General features: G+C 35.3%; 1 protein-coding gene across 1 annotated transcript in view; it reads right to left on the minus strand.

Annotated features, from left to right (window-relative positions):
- Positions 1-1,914: 1,914 nt before the first annotated feature.
- Positions 1,915-12,263, minus strand: part of NDFIP2 (Nedd4 family interacting protein 2) — a gene marked incomplete at its 5' end in the record, with an annotated part of 27,123 nt that continues 16,774 nt past the window's right edge. The window contains 4 exons of the mRNA XM_010174027.2: positions 1,915-2,499; positions 4,387-4,492; positions 8,193-8,259; positions 11,179-11,303. Of these exons, the coding sequence (XP_010172329.1) occupies positions 4,389-4,492; positions 8,193-8,259; positions 11,179-11,303 (296 nt within the window). The remainder of the gene's footprint in view (positions 2,500-4,386; positions 4,493-8,192; positions 8,260-11,178; positions 11,304-12,263) is intronic.

A 12,263-nucleotide genomic window follows, 5' to 3' on the forward strand; every position in this document is an offset into this window, starting at 1 on the left:
CCCCTCTCCTCCCCCCGAACTAAGACACAAAGCAAAGCTGGCCAGGTGTCTCTAAACCACAGAGCCAGCTGCTCCTAACCAAGCTCACAGGAAATAGCAAGGAAAATATGCAGCATTTGACACATCTGGAATAGATTGCAGAGTCTTTGAAAACAGTGTCCCAATTCCCTTCCTCCTGCTGATGAGATTTCAGGCTACCAAACTGCTGCATCAACTACAGAGGATTAGATAACATGCGTACATTTTTAACCCTACAGATTCTTTCTGCCCAAATTACAATTTTCCCAAAGTAGTCCAGATTAAAAAAAAATAAAAATAAAAAATCACAACAAAACCAAGTATCTAAATGAAGCTTTTTCCAAAATGCAGTGGGGCAAACAGAAATAATTCTTAATTCGGGAAAATTTATATAGTTGGAAAATTGTACAAAAGTTGATACTGGTAAACATAGAAAATGAATCAATATTGCCTGCTTTGCACAGCTGTATTAACTCATTAAAAGAAATGTCCTTGCAGTTTGTCACCATAAAACATGGGATGCAAAGGAGGAGGGTAAAGAGGACTGCTTAACACTTATTTTGCCAAGTAAGTCGTCTATAATTCCACGTTGACGCAGACAATGCAGTTGCATTTTTCAATGTGAAGTACAAAAAAACCCCAAAAGCCTAAGTCTTAATTAGCAAAACAAAGCAATGTTTTATTATCCGCTTCTTTTTCGTATGGACAATGAATGCAAAAGAACACAGAAAAATAGGTAAGTTTAGAATGAAATCCCAATTGGATATTGAACATAACACTTAATTTTATTCTTTCCACAAAAAGCTGGGAATTGGAGGTGCCTCTAAAGTTTTAGTCACTTTCAGTATCACTGAAAGATTAAGAAAATTAATAGTGTCACCAGTTTACATATGTATATTTTAAACATTCATTATAGATACAAAACTGAATACAGCACTAGCGTAAAACAACATAAACCTCACTGTTTTTAATGTTAGTAATAAAAAGGCAAAATTCTAATATAAAAAAAAAAAAACTGGAGGAAAGTATTTGTATTTTTTTCCTCAAAGGTGCAACCAACAACCAATGTACTTTTGCAACTGAGATTCCAGTTGTGTAAAGGACTGAGAGATGTATTCTCCTACTTAAGGAGAAGCAAAAATTTCACAAACTTTAAAGGAAACCACACATGCATGAACAGTAGACAGAACCCCTTAAAGGGATTATATTTATAAGAAAGTAATGGCATACTTTAAATGAATACTGTGAGAGGTGCAACATACATTTTCTGCTTTCAGAGCTTTGCAAGTAAGATTTTTCTTTTCCTTCATAGATTATTCCAAAAATTATCTTACATTTAAATTAGTTTACTCTTAGAAAATGGCAAAGTATTTCTTCTAAACAAGCACTGTTAAGATAGCTATATGAATTTTTTTTGAGAGGCCCTCAGGGTGGATATTGTATTTATACTGAACTCAAGATTCTTAAACAGAGCCAGTGTTATAACCCAGGGAATACCCATTTGCAATACTCTGTTTCAGGAAAAAAGGTGCACCTACGAGGATCCAATGGCATAACCAAGGACTAAAGATGTAAGGCTGTCCATCCCTGCTAAGATGGACAAACTCTATCTTTTAATGAGATCATGCATATGAATAACGACTTTCAGGCTGAAGCCCAAACCAGTTAATAATAATTCATGTGAGGACAGTTAGGATGAGACAAACAATTCAACGTCTTTACCTCCAAAATTACATCTAATAGTAACTATACCCTTAATAGCCAATTAACAAAAAATATGTATGTAGCTCTAAGATTAAACAAAATTTAGAGAATATGCTGTTACAAAATATATTTTGACATATTTCCTAAGAAGCAATTCAAACAGTCATTTATGCAGAGTTATTTACAGGGGACTCAAGTGGAGTATCAGTTTTAAGCAAACCAGTATATTGGTTTGAATTTGATAAAATATTGGCAAATACAAGTTTGTGACAACAAGGAACTTTGGGGTTTAGTAAACTCAAAACTCTATAACACAATCATTAGATGAATTTAATTATATAAAAAATTGTCTGAACTGGTTAATCTGAATCATTTAATGCATTTCATTCTACTCAAAGTTCAGATCAACAAATCAGTGGTAGATACACACTGTGAAACAAGTTACCACTTGAATCTTTCAGATATAACAAGCGCAGATTAACCGAGTCTGATTGTACCTAATCTATAATAACAGATGGTTTGTTCTTACTTCAATACTAACTTTTTAATAAGCACATATACAAATGTGCTAAAACAAAAGGCAGCAATTTAAAATATTCTCTAGAATGACCAGAACTGGTGTTTGAGCATAAACCATCCTGTCACTCATTTTTGAAGCCGTATCTTCACTAATTTGTCGTCTGGTTTTAGTAGTCTTCTATCCTATTAACTCAGAGGGTTACAGATCATCTGGAAGTTTCACACCGGTATAGGGAAGGAATGTCTGTCTGATGCAATCTGGAGATAAAGAAAAAGTTGTACTTCAGTTCAACGCAGTGATTCACTAGAAATAGCGTTGCTAACTGATGTTAAAACCTAGAAGCAGCAAAGCAGAAACCTTTTTCTTCCCCATGTCAGGATGAGAGAAAAAAGCAAAAACTAACTGTTATTTTGTTATCATTTCAAAAGAACATCTGAGGATATCTTGTCACTGTAGAGGTAATATTTGTTATTTATTAAAACTAATGGTCACTGTAGAGGAAGTTACCTGTCTATGCAAGAACAAGGAATTTTAAGTGTGATAGCAATTAATTTGAACATCTTATTTCAATACTTAAGATGCTTAAAAATATGTATATATTTTTACATATCCAGCTCCCTAAACACACCACAGACCTTATAAGTCCATATATCTCAGTGATGCCTACAGGTAAAGCAAAAATTCAAAGCCACTGAACTCAGATAGAACAACTCACTAACTTCAGTTAATGCTGAATTAAATAGCATTTTGTCCCAAAACAGACCTTTACCTTGAGAAGGGCAAAGATTCTCAGACCACATTATTCTACAATCTGATTCTTCTCTTCAAGCTACAGTTTTCAAATACCAATTAGTCCTAACAATTTTTTTTAAATAGTATTTTTAAAGTTTATTGTACTGAAAGCTAACAGATATTTTCAGTCTTGTCTCTCTGAGTTCCGGTGTTCCGAAGAGGTTATCACATTACTAAGAAAAGGAGTGATATGTAACTATTGTAAAAAAGGAAATGTTGCCGTGTAGATGCCAATTTAGGGTGGTTACCGAAAGGCAATATATGTCTCAGTTATTTAACTTACCACATAATTTTGACAAAATGGCACTTTAAGAAAAAAAGATTCTGTTACAGTTATGTTAACAGACTTCTTCCGTGATCAAGAACTATATCATATAGCATAGACATTTATCATTAGCTGTTTTTAAGTATATATCACTGTCTTACATAAGGAACCTTTTTTTCTAGACAAATACTGTCTCAGTTTTTTTCAGGCTTCAACCATGTGCTGCTGGTTACATCATACTGACCCTGTGACCAAATCTGCTTTCTTATGGCAAACATAGCTTCTCAGTTAAGTGAAAATACAGTATTTAAGCATTTTAAGTAAACTGCAGAGTAATGAAAATGCTACAGTATTTATTTCTAGGTTTAAATTTATCTTGTCATGCAGTTTCAGCTTCTTTCAAGCAAAAGAAGTTGAACAGCAACAGAGACCCCTGGTTTAAGTTACATAGTGAAGTCCAATAGATCCACCTAATGGATAAAAAGTATTATAAGGAAAAAAAAATCCCACAAAAAACCAAAAACCCAAACAGTGGATATGCGCCAAACTGATTAGTCATCTACCTGAAGGATATATAAAGCACCTTGTTGCATACACAGTAATCATACTTGTACATGACTGTCTTAATCCAGTCATGTAAAGAGAGACCGTACTCATCTATTGTTTGCCTGTTCAGACCCATGTAAATCAGATTTAACGTGCAGGCAGATTAGTGCTTCCCAACTTGCTGACAACAGGTTGACTGCTGAAGCCAGTTTTCCCAACACAAAGGACGGTATCCTGACAGGCAGGAGATACTGTTTCTTGCTTAGGAAAAACAACAAGTTCATAGTCGTTCTTGTTACTGAACATTAGTTCCAGGGAGGACTGGAGGCAACAAGGATCCATTATTTACTTTCAAATTTCATATTTTCAATTAACTTTAGATATTTCCAAGTCCATGCAGAATACACACAACATTTATGACAGATGTTCAAAACCCATGCAACTTCTGGTTTGTAACAGAAGTTTGATTATTTATTTTTAATATAAGTATTTCCTTCTTCTCAGTTCTCCTGGCAGAATCTTATCACTAAAAATTGCTTACCTTCAGTACAAGAAAAAAAATCTTGTTCTGTGAGCAGCTGCCATGCTTTCAGACATATTTCTGACTTTAAGATAATTAACAAAGCCTCGAAAGAACAGGAGGAGCCCTGAAAGAGTAGAAAATGCACAAAATTAAGTATATCAACCTAAGTACACACTATCCCACGTTATTCTTGTTAATTTTTTTTTAAAATCTAGATTATACTAAGTAAAGTGAGGTCTTTATGCATCATTCACAAATTCAACAAGCAAGTCTTCTGTTTTTACCTTGTGATATTAGGATACAGCCTTATGGAAGGCTTTTCAGAAATTCTGCACTCATTCTGGGTTCAAGTATCATCTGCTAAAGACTGCAGGAAAGAACTTAAGAAGAAGAAAAAAAAAAAAGGAAAAGAATATATGCTGCACATTCTTTTCAAGTAGAATTCTTAAATAATTTAGGAGTGTGTTAGAAGACCACCTGAACCACAAAATGTACCTTTAGAAATATATTTAAAAAAAAAAAAAAAAGAGACAAAAAAAAGACAGATAGTACAGATTGCTCTAGCAACAGGCCAATAATAAATTATAGTAGATTATGTACGGATAGGGATTCAACCATCCAGGAAAACGCACCAGTCCAAGAGAAGGAAGAACAACAGTTGATTTAAAGAAAATTACTCAGCATGTGTTATGATTACATTTTTTTAATCAACTCTATATTTAAAATTATTTTCAAATATTTAAATTTAACTGCATTTGAAATAATATTTCAGCTCTGATAAGAGGAACAGGAGATACAGAACAGTCACACAGAAGTTACAGCTGCAACAATGGAAATCACTAACATGATGTTGTCAGCATCATTTTACCAATTCAGAGATTCACTGGACATCTGAACAAACCAACCCAGAAAAACACATTGTTGCACAGTGGACACAGCTCTTCAGTCCATTTTCCTCCACTAAGTAAATTTCAACAGATTAATCCGTTCACCCAGTTGGATCAGGGAGAATCCAACAATCTGCTCAAAGAGTTGGGGGAGTCAAAATCCGAATTCCACATCCAGTGGAGAGAAACACAAGCCTAGAGAGCAATTCTCCTCATTTAGCAAACACACAGGTACTTTGAAGATACACCTATGTGTATATTTCCACGTATACATTAAGATTCTGAAGGTTCAAATGAAAACCTAAACTGAAGTGTAACGAGTTTAGCAAAGGATTTAATCCTTTTCATCACCTTACATCCTAATAAACAATCTCTGTGGTTACATTGATATTTTGCTATGTGATGTACTTTTCCTTCCTGCTCTCCAGGTTGAGACTGATTTTTTTTTTCCCCCCTATGCTCATTTCTTCTCTAAATGCTTTTTGCTTGAAAATTTTTATTTACTTTCTGTTTGCAAACCAAAGTCCCATTAGGACACACACAAAAAACCCTCAAACACAGAGAATGCTCTGCTAACCACTGGAACTTTGACCTAAACCAGACAAATTTCTGTGATTAAGGTGAATTCCGCACAGAGAAGAAAGGACTAAGATCTGGATCAAAAGTCTGCTACAAAAGCTGCTACCCAGACGTTACCAGAGATAGTCTCATGTTCAACTGAAAAGCAGCTGAAACAGCAAAAGGTGGTCAGGCAGCTGTTAAGGTGCCTGAAAGCATAGTTTCTGCATTACACATGTTGGAAAACCAGTCCAAGTTCAACCATATTTTATATTTCTCTGTTTAGGGAAGAGAAAAAAAAAAACAAACCACTTTCCATTGTGTTCCTCAAAAAGAAACATTGGCTAACATTTAAATTTAAAAATCAGAATTGTCTCTCTCCAATCCGTCCACTGTACATGACAGCTTCTTGGAAGCAGACCACTTCACTCTTCCGTGAAGCATGAGCAGATTTTTCCAGATGTCGAAAGAAGGGAAGGGAAGCAGAAACAGGTAGGTGAACACCACAAGAGAGGAGAAGATGGTCATAGGTGGGCTCAAGTACATCAAAGGACTACGCAAAAGACAGAATCCAACTCGGTTCATTCACTTCTGAAGAGATGCAGGATGCTACTTCATGTGCTCTAATGGGAAAGTTATCCAAAACAATGAAATGTAGATCTGGTTGGCAGAGCTCCCATGACTTGATAGTACTCCTCCACGTTCTGCTAAGTAGCTCTGTTGGGTTAAATCCTTCTATGGTGTTCTAGCAATCTCGGTATATCCACTTTATCAGTTTAAAAACACTGTTGGCGTATTTCATGCAAAATATTCGTAAGACAAGGGAACAGTGACTGCTGGATGCATACCAGATGCCTCACAGTGCCTTTTATTCGAAGGCATGTTATAAACTTTGTGAGTTAAAGTAAAAGAAAATTAACCTTCAAACAGTTAAGGCTGAAGATAAGGCTTTCCTAAACTTAAGTGAGCTAAATTCTGGACAAGAACTACCAAAAAAACGAGGAAAAAGAAGTACCACCTCTTCCAGCTTTTTCCATAGACACAATGGAGGAAAATGTTAGTGGAAGAACACACTCTTTTCATCCAAGTGAAAACAGTGTCAAATCCCAATTTCAGGCACCACAAGGTTTTTTTTAATTAAATGTTTATCTGAGTTGTTTGTACCTGTAAAAAGGCATTTCACTTGCTACTTAAATGCAACCACCTCAAACAGAATGTGAAAGCATTCAAGGGGCTGGTGCTGTGATGTGTTAAACATTTGCAGTTTCTAGCAAAAGCCTGACGTTTCAAGCAATCAAGTGCACAAGAGTACGACAAGCCAAGTATTAAGAAGTCTGATGAACGTCCTCAAATTTTACTAAAAGGCAGACAAAGAAAGTTTTAGATAGCATCATTTAAGATTTCTGGCATTTCTTGTGAGATAAATAGTATGTGAGGTCAAACAGTCAGTATCTCAGTGGTTTGTTGGTTTTGGTTTATTTGTTGTTGCTGTTGTTTTGGGGTTTTTTAAAATGTACTCAACATTTCATTCTAACATTTTCTGTCAGCCATTTGATTCAATTGACTCAAAGGGAAGAGTGCCACCTACTGAACCAGCAACAGTTTACTACGTTTCCAGAGCTAGAAAATTAAATGAATAGTAGCATTCACTTCAGTAAAAGAAAATCATTCCAGATTCCATATTCAAATTACAAAATCCACAGTAGGAAAAAAGGTATAGTGGCTGGAGTTTGGTATGTTCTAATTAAAAACAGACAGAAGAGCAGAATTTGATGTGTATAAGACTTTGAACGTGGGCAGACAGACCTCTTGAGGGAAAGCTGACATCATGGGAGCACTGTGATCAGAAAGCATGAAGCCATTCTCTTGTCTGACTGAGAAACTACTGATGCAGTATGCATTTCAAAGGACTAGAAAAGGACATTGTGTGACCTATATACAAGACAGCAGACTTCCTAGGATCAGTTGCGTTTCCTAGAATTTTGATGTACAGGTTTATACATGTAAGTACCAGATATCACTCACTTTTCAGTATGCTCTCTACATAAAGCCAAAGTTTCATTACACAATTCTGCACCCTTAGATCAGCAGAAGCAGTTTGAAAAGCACAAATGACAAGCCTCAGGTATGTATTTAATTACATATGTAGAACAAAATTTTTTGAGCTGAAGGTTATTTGAACAGTCCTCAATTCACACAATAACACAACTATGGTAAACAATAATCCTGTGAATATTATGGAAATAAAAACACACAAAACTATCAGCAGCTAAAGAAAAACACATAGATAAACATGTTACAGAACTCTTACATACAATGACATGATTCAGCTTTAAGTACTTCCACATCAAAACAGAAATGATTTAAATTGCCACTTACCAAGTACAAGAAATATCCACCAAAGCCAGTACTGTCCATTGAAATATCCAGTAAAGTAATCTGAAAACTGAAATTCATACATGAGGCTTAGTTGCAGGAAGACAGATGACTAAGACACATTTAATGCAATATGCAATTACAGAAAACACAGAGGAGAAAGCAGATTTAAACAAAAGTAATATATTAAACTAAAAAGCAAAACCGGTATTTGTGCAGCAGTTTAATATACAAATAACACTTTCAGTGTCAGTTGGTCTGTGGTAAAGTTACTTTAAAACTTCTAAAAATTACATGTGTGTGTAAAAAAAAAAAAAAAAAAAAAGCATTACTTGCCAGAATTGTCTGACATTTTCTATTATAATGAATCACCACTTGTCGATTTTCCTTTTTTCCCTCCAATGCCTGCCATCCCAAACACATTACAGCAGCCTGCTGCTTCAGATATTAACACCAAAAGCCACATTAGTTTAATCTTATCAGACAGGGATGTTCTGCTGACCCCTCAAAAGAAGAGCTTTTGACCTTCTGTATACCCCCTACTGTTAATCGCTGCCAAGAATACCAGCCCCATAAAGACCCCCAACTCATTAAAGTCTTTTCATTTTCAAACCAGTATTCAGTTCCCAGCAGTGAGCTGAACGCAACTAAATGAACCTTGAAGTGGCATTTCAACTGTTCCTGTTAGTGACCATGGTAGACAGTTTTGTCCTCCCTGTGATGTGGGAGGCAGCTGGAGGGCAGGGTGAGATGGTATTGGAGACAGGTATCTGTGCCTTTACCAGACTCCAGACTGCATGCTTCACTGATAAAAAGGCTAATGAAATGTCCCTAAAACTCACAGAAGAAGTAGGAACGGGGAGATGTGCGAAAAGTGGCCACAAGGAATAAAATAACCTATTTAGTAGCTCTGCACACTTTTCACACGCTTCCCATCCTACTATCATTCAGTATGTTTACTGTATCCTGCCACAGCGCTTCCCATTTGCCATTTCTAGGACATTTCAGTAGCATCAACCAAGAAATCAAGTTATTCAGGCATGTAATTCAGTTTGCTCAAAAAAAAAAAAAAAAAAAAAAAGGAAAGGAAAGGACACTGGGCCACATATGCAAGCAGATAAAAATCCAAGACATTTAAAGAATTCTATAGTTGTTGCTTTTTCCTTCAAGTAACTGCACTGAGACTCACTTTTTCTTCAGAATAGAGCCTGATCATGCAAATTCTTTAAAAGTTTAATCCTGTACTGTATTCATTTCTATGGGCAACTCAAGGGAAAAAAAAAATAAAAAAAAAAAATCAAGAAACAGAATTGCTAAATTGAACTAAATAATCAGTACTTACATTATCCCTACATAAATACCAGCATTTCTGTGATCTGGCAGAGTAAGAATTTCATATTTTGCTGCCTAATTAAAATACCAAATGAATACACAATTCCCAAGAAGTTTACAATATTATTAATCCCATCTCACTTGACAGTATTTTAAATTCTCTAAACATATATATCAATACACTTTTTTTAAAGTTACAATTTCATTTAATTGGAAAGAAGAGGCACACTACTACTCTTACACTTTCTTTAGGCAGAAGCAGCCATGGCTGCAGAATTTCCCCAACAGCAAAACTGTGCTTTTCTTCCCTGACTCTGCCAGTAAAAACTGATAGTTTTGTACCACCGACCCTGAGTGACAAAAGGGAGCACAAGCCTTTGGAGGAGCTTGAAACAAAGGAACAGAACAATTGTGCACACAGGCATGTATGTGTGTCACTATTAAAACAAAATTGTCAACTAACACCTTATGAGCTTCCTGCTGTTGTCTCTAGAAAGGGAGACAACACAGGAAGATTATAATCTTCACTATGAAAAAAATCCATCCCAAAGGTCTTGGAATAGGTCAGCTCTAATTAGAATTAGTAACAGATTATATACAAGAATATAAATAGTTGAAAAATTCACGTCTTCTTGATCCCTTAAGATAAATTTCATCCCAAACCCTGAATTCCAACCAAATACACCAGAATCACATGTGAACCAGTAGCATTCCCCCACCTTGGAGAAGGAGAGAAAAAAAAGTAAAATCCACAAAACCAAAACTACTCTCAGCTCTAAGAATGATGCAGGACATGTCCAGGAAGGACCATGCAATCTCATCTCTCTGCAGTCCTTGTACTATCATGCTAAAACCAAATCAAGTTAAGTTACTAGCACACACACAGATTAAATAAATAAATAAATAAATAAACAAACAAATAAATAAATCAGAGTTGGCAAGGCATAAAAGATGACTAAGTTATCCAAGATCTTTTTCTTCATTAGACAGGATGAGGTTTTAAATGTTGCGTCTCACAAACACGTAGAATGCAAGTTCAGAAGGAATCATTATGTTTCATCTATCATCCGCTTAGTCAGGTAAGTAACTTCCATTTGGCTAACATACCTTTCTGAAAAGTATCTAGTCTTACAGTGAAAATATCAAGAAATTGAGCATCTAAGATAGTAAAAATGTGACTGCCTTCATATTCAATTTTTACATCATTCAGTATCTATCTTACAAGGAATAAAAGAATCAGACACAGGGAAGAAACGTTTTCTAACTCACCCCTCCCCAATAGGCTGAGACATTTATAAATCTTTCATATAGGACACTATAAAACCAGTGACATTTTAGATATTTTCTTCACTTTTTTGTATGTTTTTAAATATCTGTGCAAAGAATGAGTCATTCTGCATTTATTTTAGTGGAAAGATGAACATAAAGTGCTATGTCAGATAAAAATAGATTAAGCTTCATCATTAGTAAGCATAAATGAACATATAGCAAATAAATTCTCTACTAAAGTTGAAGTTAAGAGAAAATTCTAGGCACTCTGTTAAGCACTGGAATTTAATATACTGATTTTTAATTCCATTATTATATATCTTTGAATAAGTTGTTATGGTTTGGTTCTACAAACAGGAGTCTGTACAGTGTGAATGAAGAAACATACCCGTACAATGAGAATCCATTTGATCAGGGAGAGACCAAATCCACAGATTGCACCATACCTTCCAGCTATGGTATTTGTTATACAAAAAGATAAACAAAATCCAATCCAGTTGAAAATAAATGCCACTATAAAATAAAAGAAACAGTAGCTTCTGTTAATCTGTATAGCTAAGCAAACAGACTTAACATTAATTTCACTTTCAAACTAATAAGGACATGCTTACACAGTCAGTAATTTCCTTCTGGTAATTCAGGCTTTCAGAGATTGACTTTGAACCCAGACATTCCCCATGGTATAATCACTTAATAACAAAGCAAATGGTAAACAGGCTGGAACCTACTACTTTAAACAAGAGAAAATTCCAACATAAAAGAAAGTATTACATCGCTACAGAAATCTAACCAGATGACACTAGACATGAAGGGTAAATGCAAACAAAGGACCATAGCATACAAGACTTGGATTAAAACAAAGAAAAGAAAAAACCTTGCTACACTTTTATAACCAAAAATACAGTTATATGCACACATACGTGCATGTATCAAGGCTGCGTATTCAGCTTTATCCAGTTTGGATCGAACAGAATAAAAGTATCCGCTCTTGTTCTGTAAACATAGTATAGAAATGAAGATAAGTTGAGAAGCTAATGTTTCACTGGTTACTATCTTCTCTTTTAGATCTATATTCAAGCACGAGATATAAGAAGCCTTGCAAGTTTTACACAGAAGCTTAAGAAATCAAGACACAAAAAGGACATTGAGCATAAGTACCGCTGTTACTTCAATTAACACGTTACACAACTCCCAGTAGTTTTACAATTTAGAGTTTCAGATCTGCATATGCACTTGGCAACGAACATCATATGTATTGACTTCAGTTTGTGTGCATTAGGTCAAAGTGTGGGAATTCCCAACTAGGCGATGTCCCAGCTTTGAGAGTAAGTGAGGGCAACTAAAAACACCAAACAGAAGAGCTGGGGGAGCTGGTGGAAGATGACAATTCAGGAGTTCTGGGGAGGAAAAGACAGTGGAAAACTGAAAACATCAGCCCACGGTAAACACAAAAGTCGCTGAAGAGGCAAGCAG

This window comes from Antrostomus carolinensis, unplaced genomic scaffold (genome assembly GCF_000700745.2).
Source record: "Antrostomus carolinensis isolate BGI_N321 unplaced genomic scaffold, ASM70074v2 scaffold15740, whole genome shotgun sequence".
Lineage (NCBI taxonomy): Eukaryota > Metazoa > Chordata > Aves > Caprimulgiformes > Caprimulgidae > Antrostomus > Antrostomus carolinensis.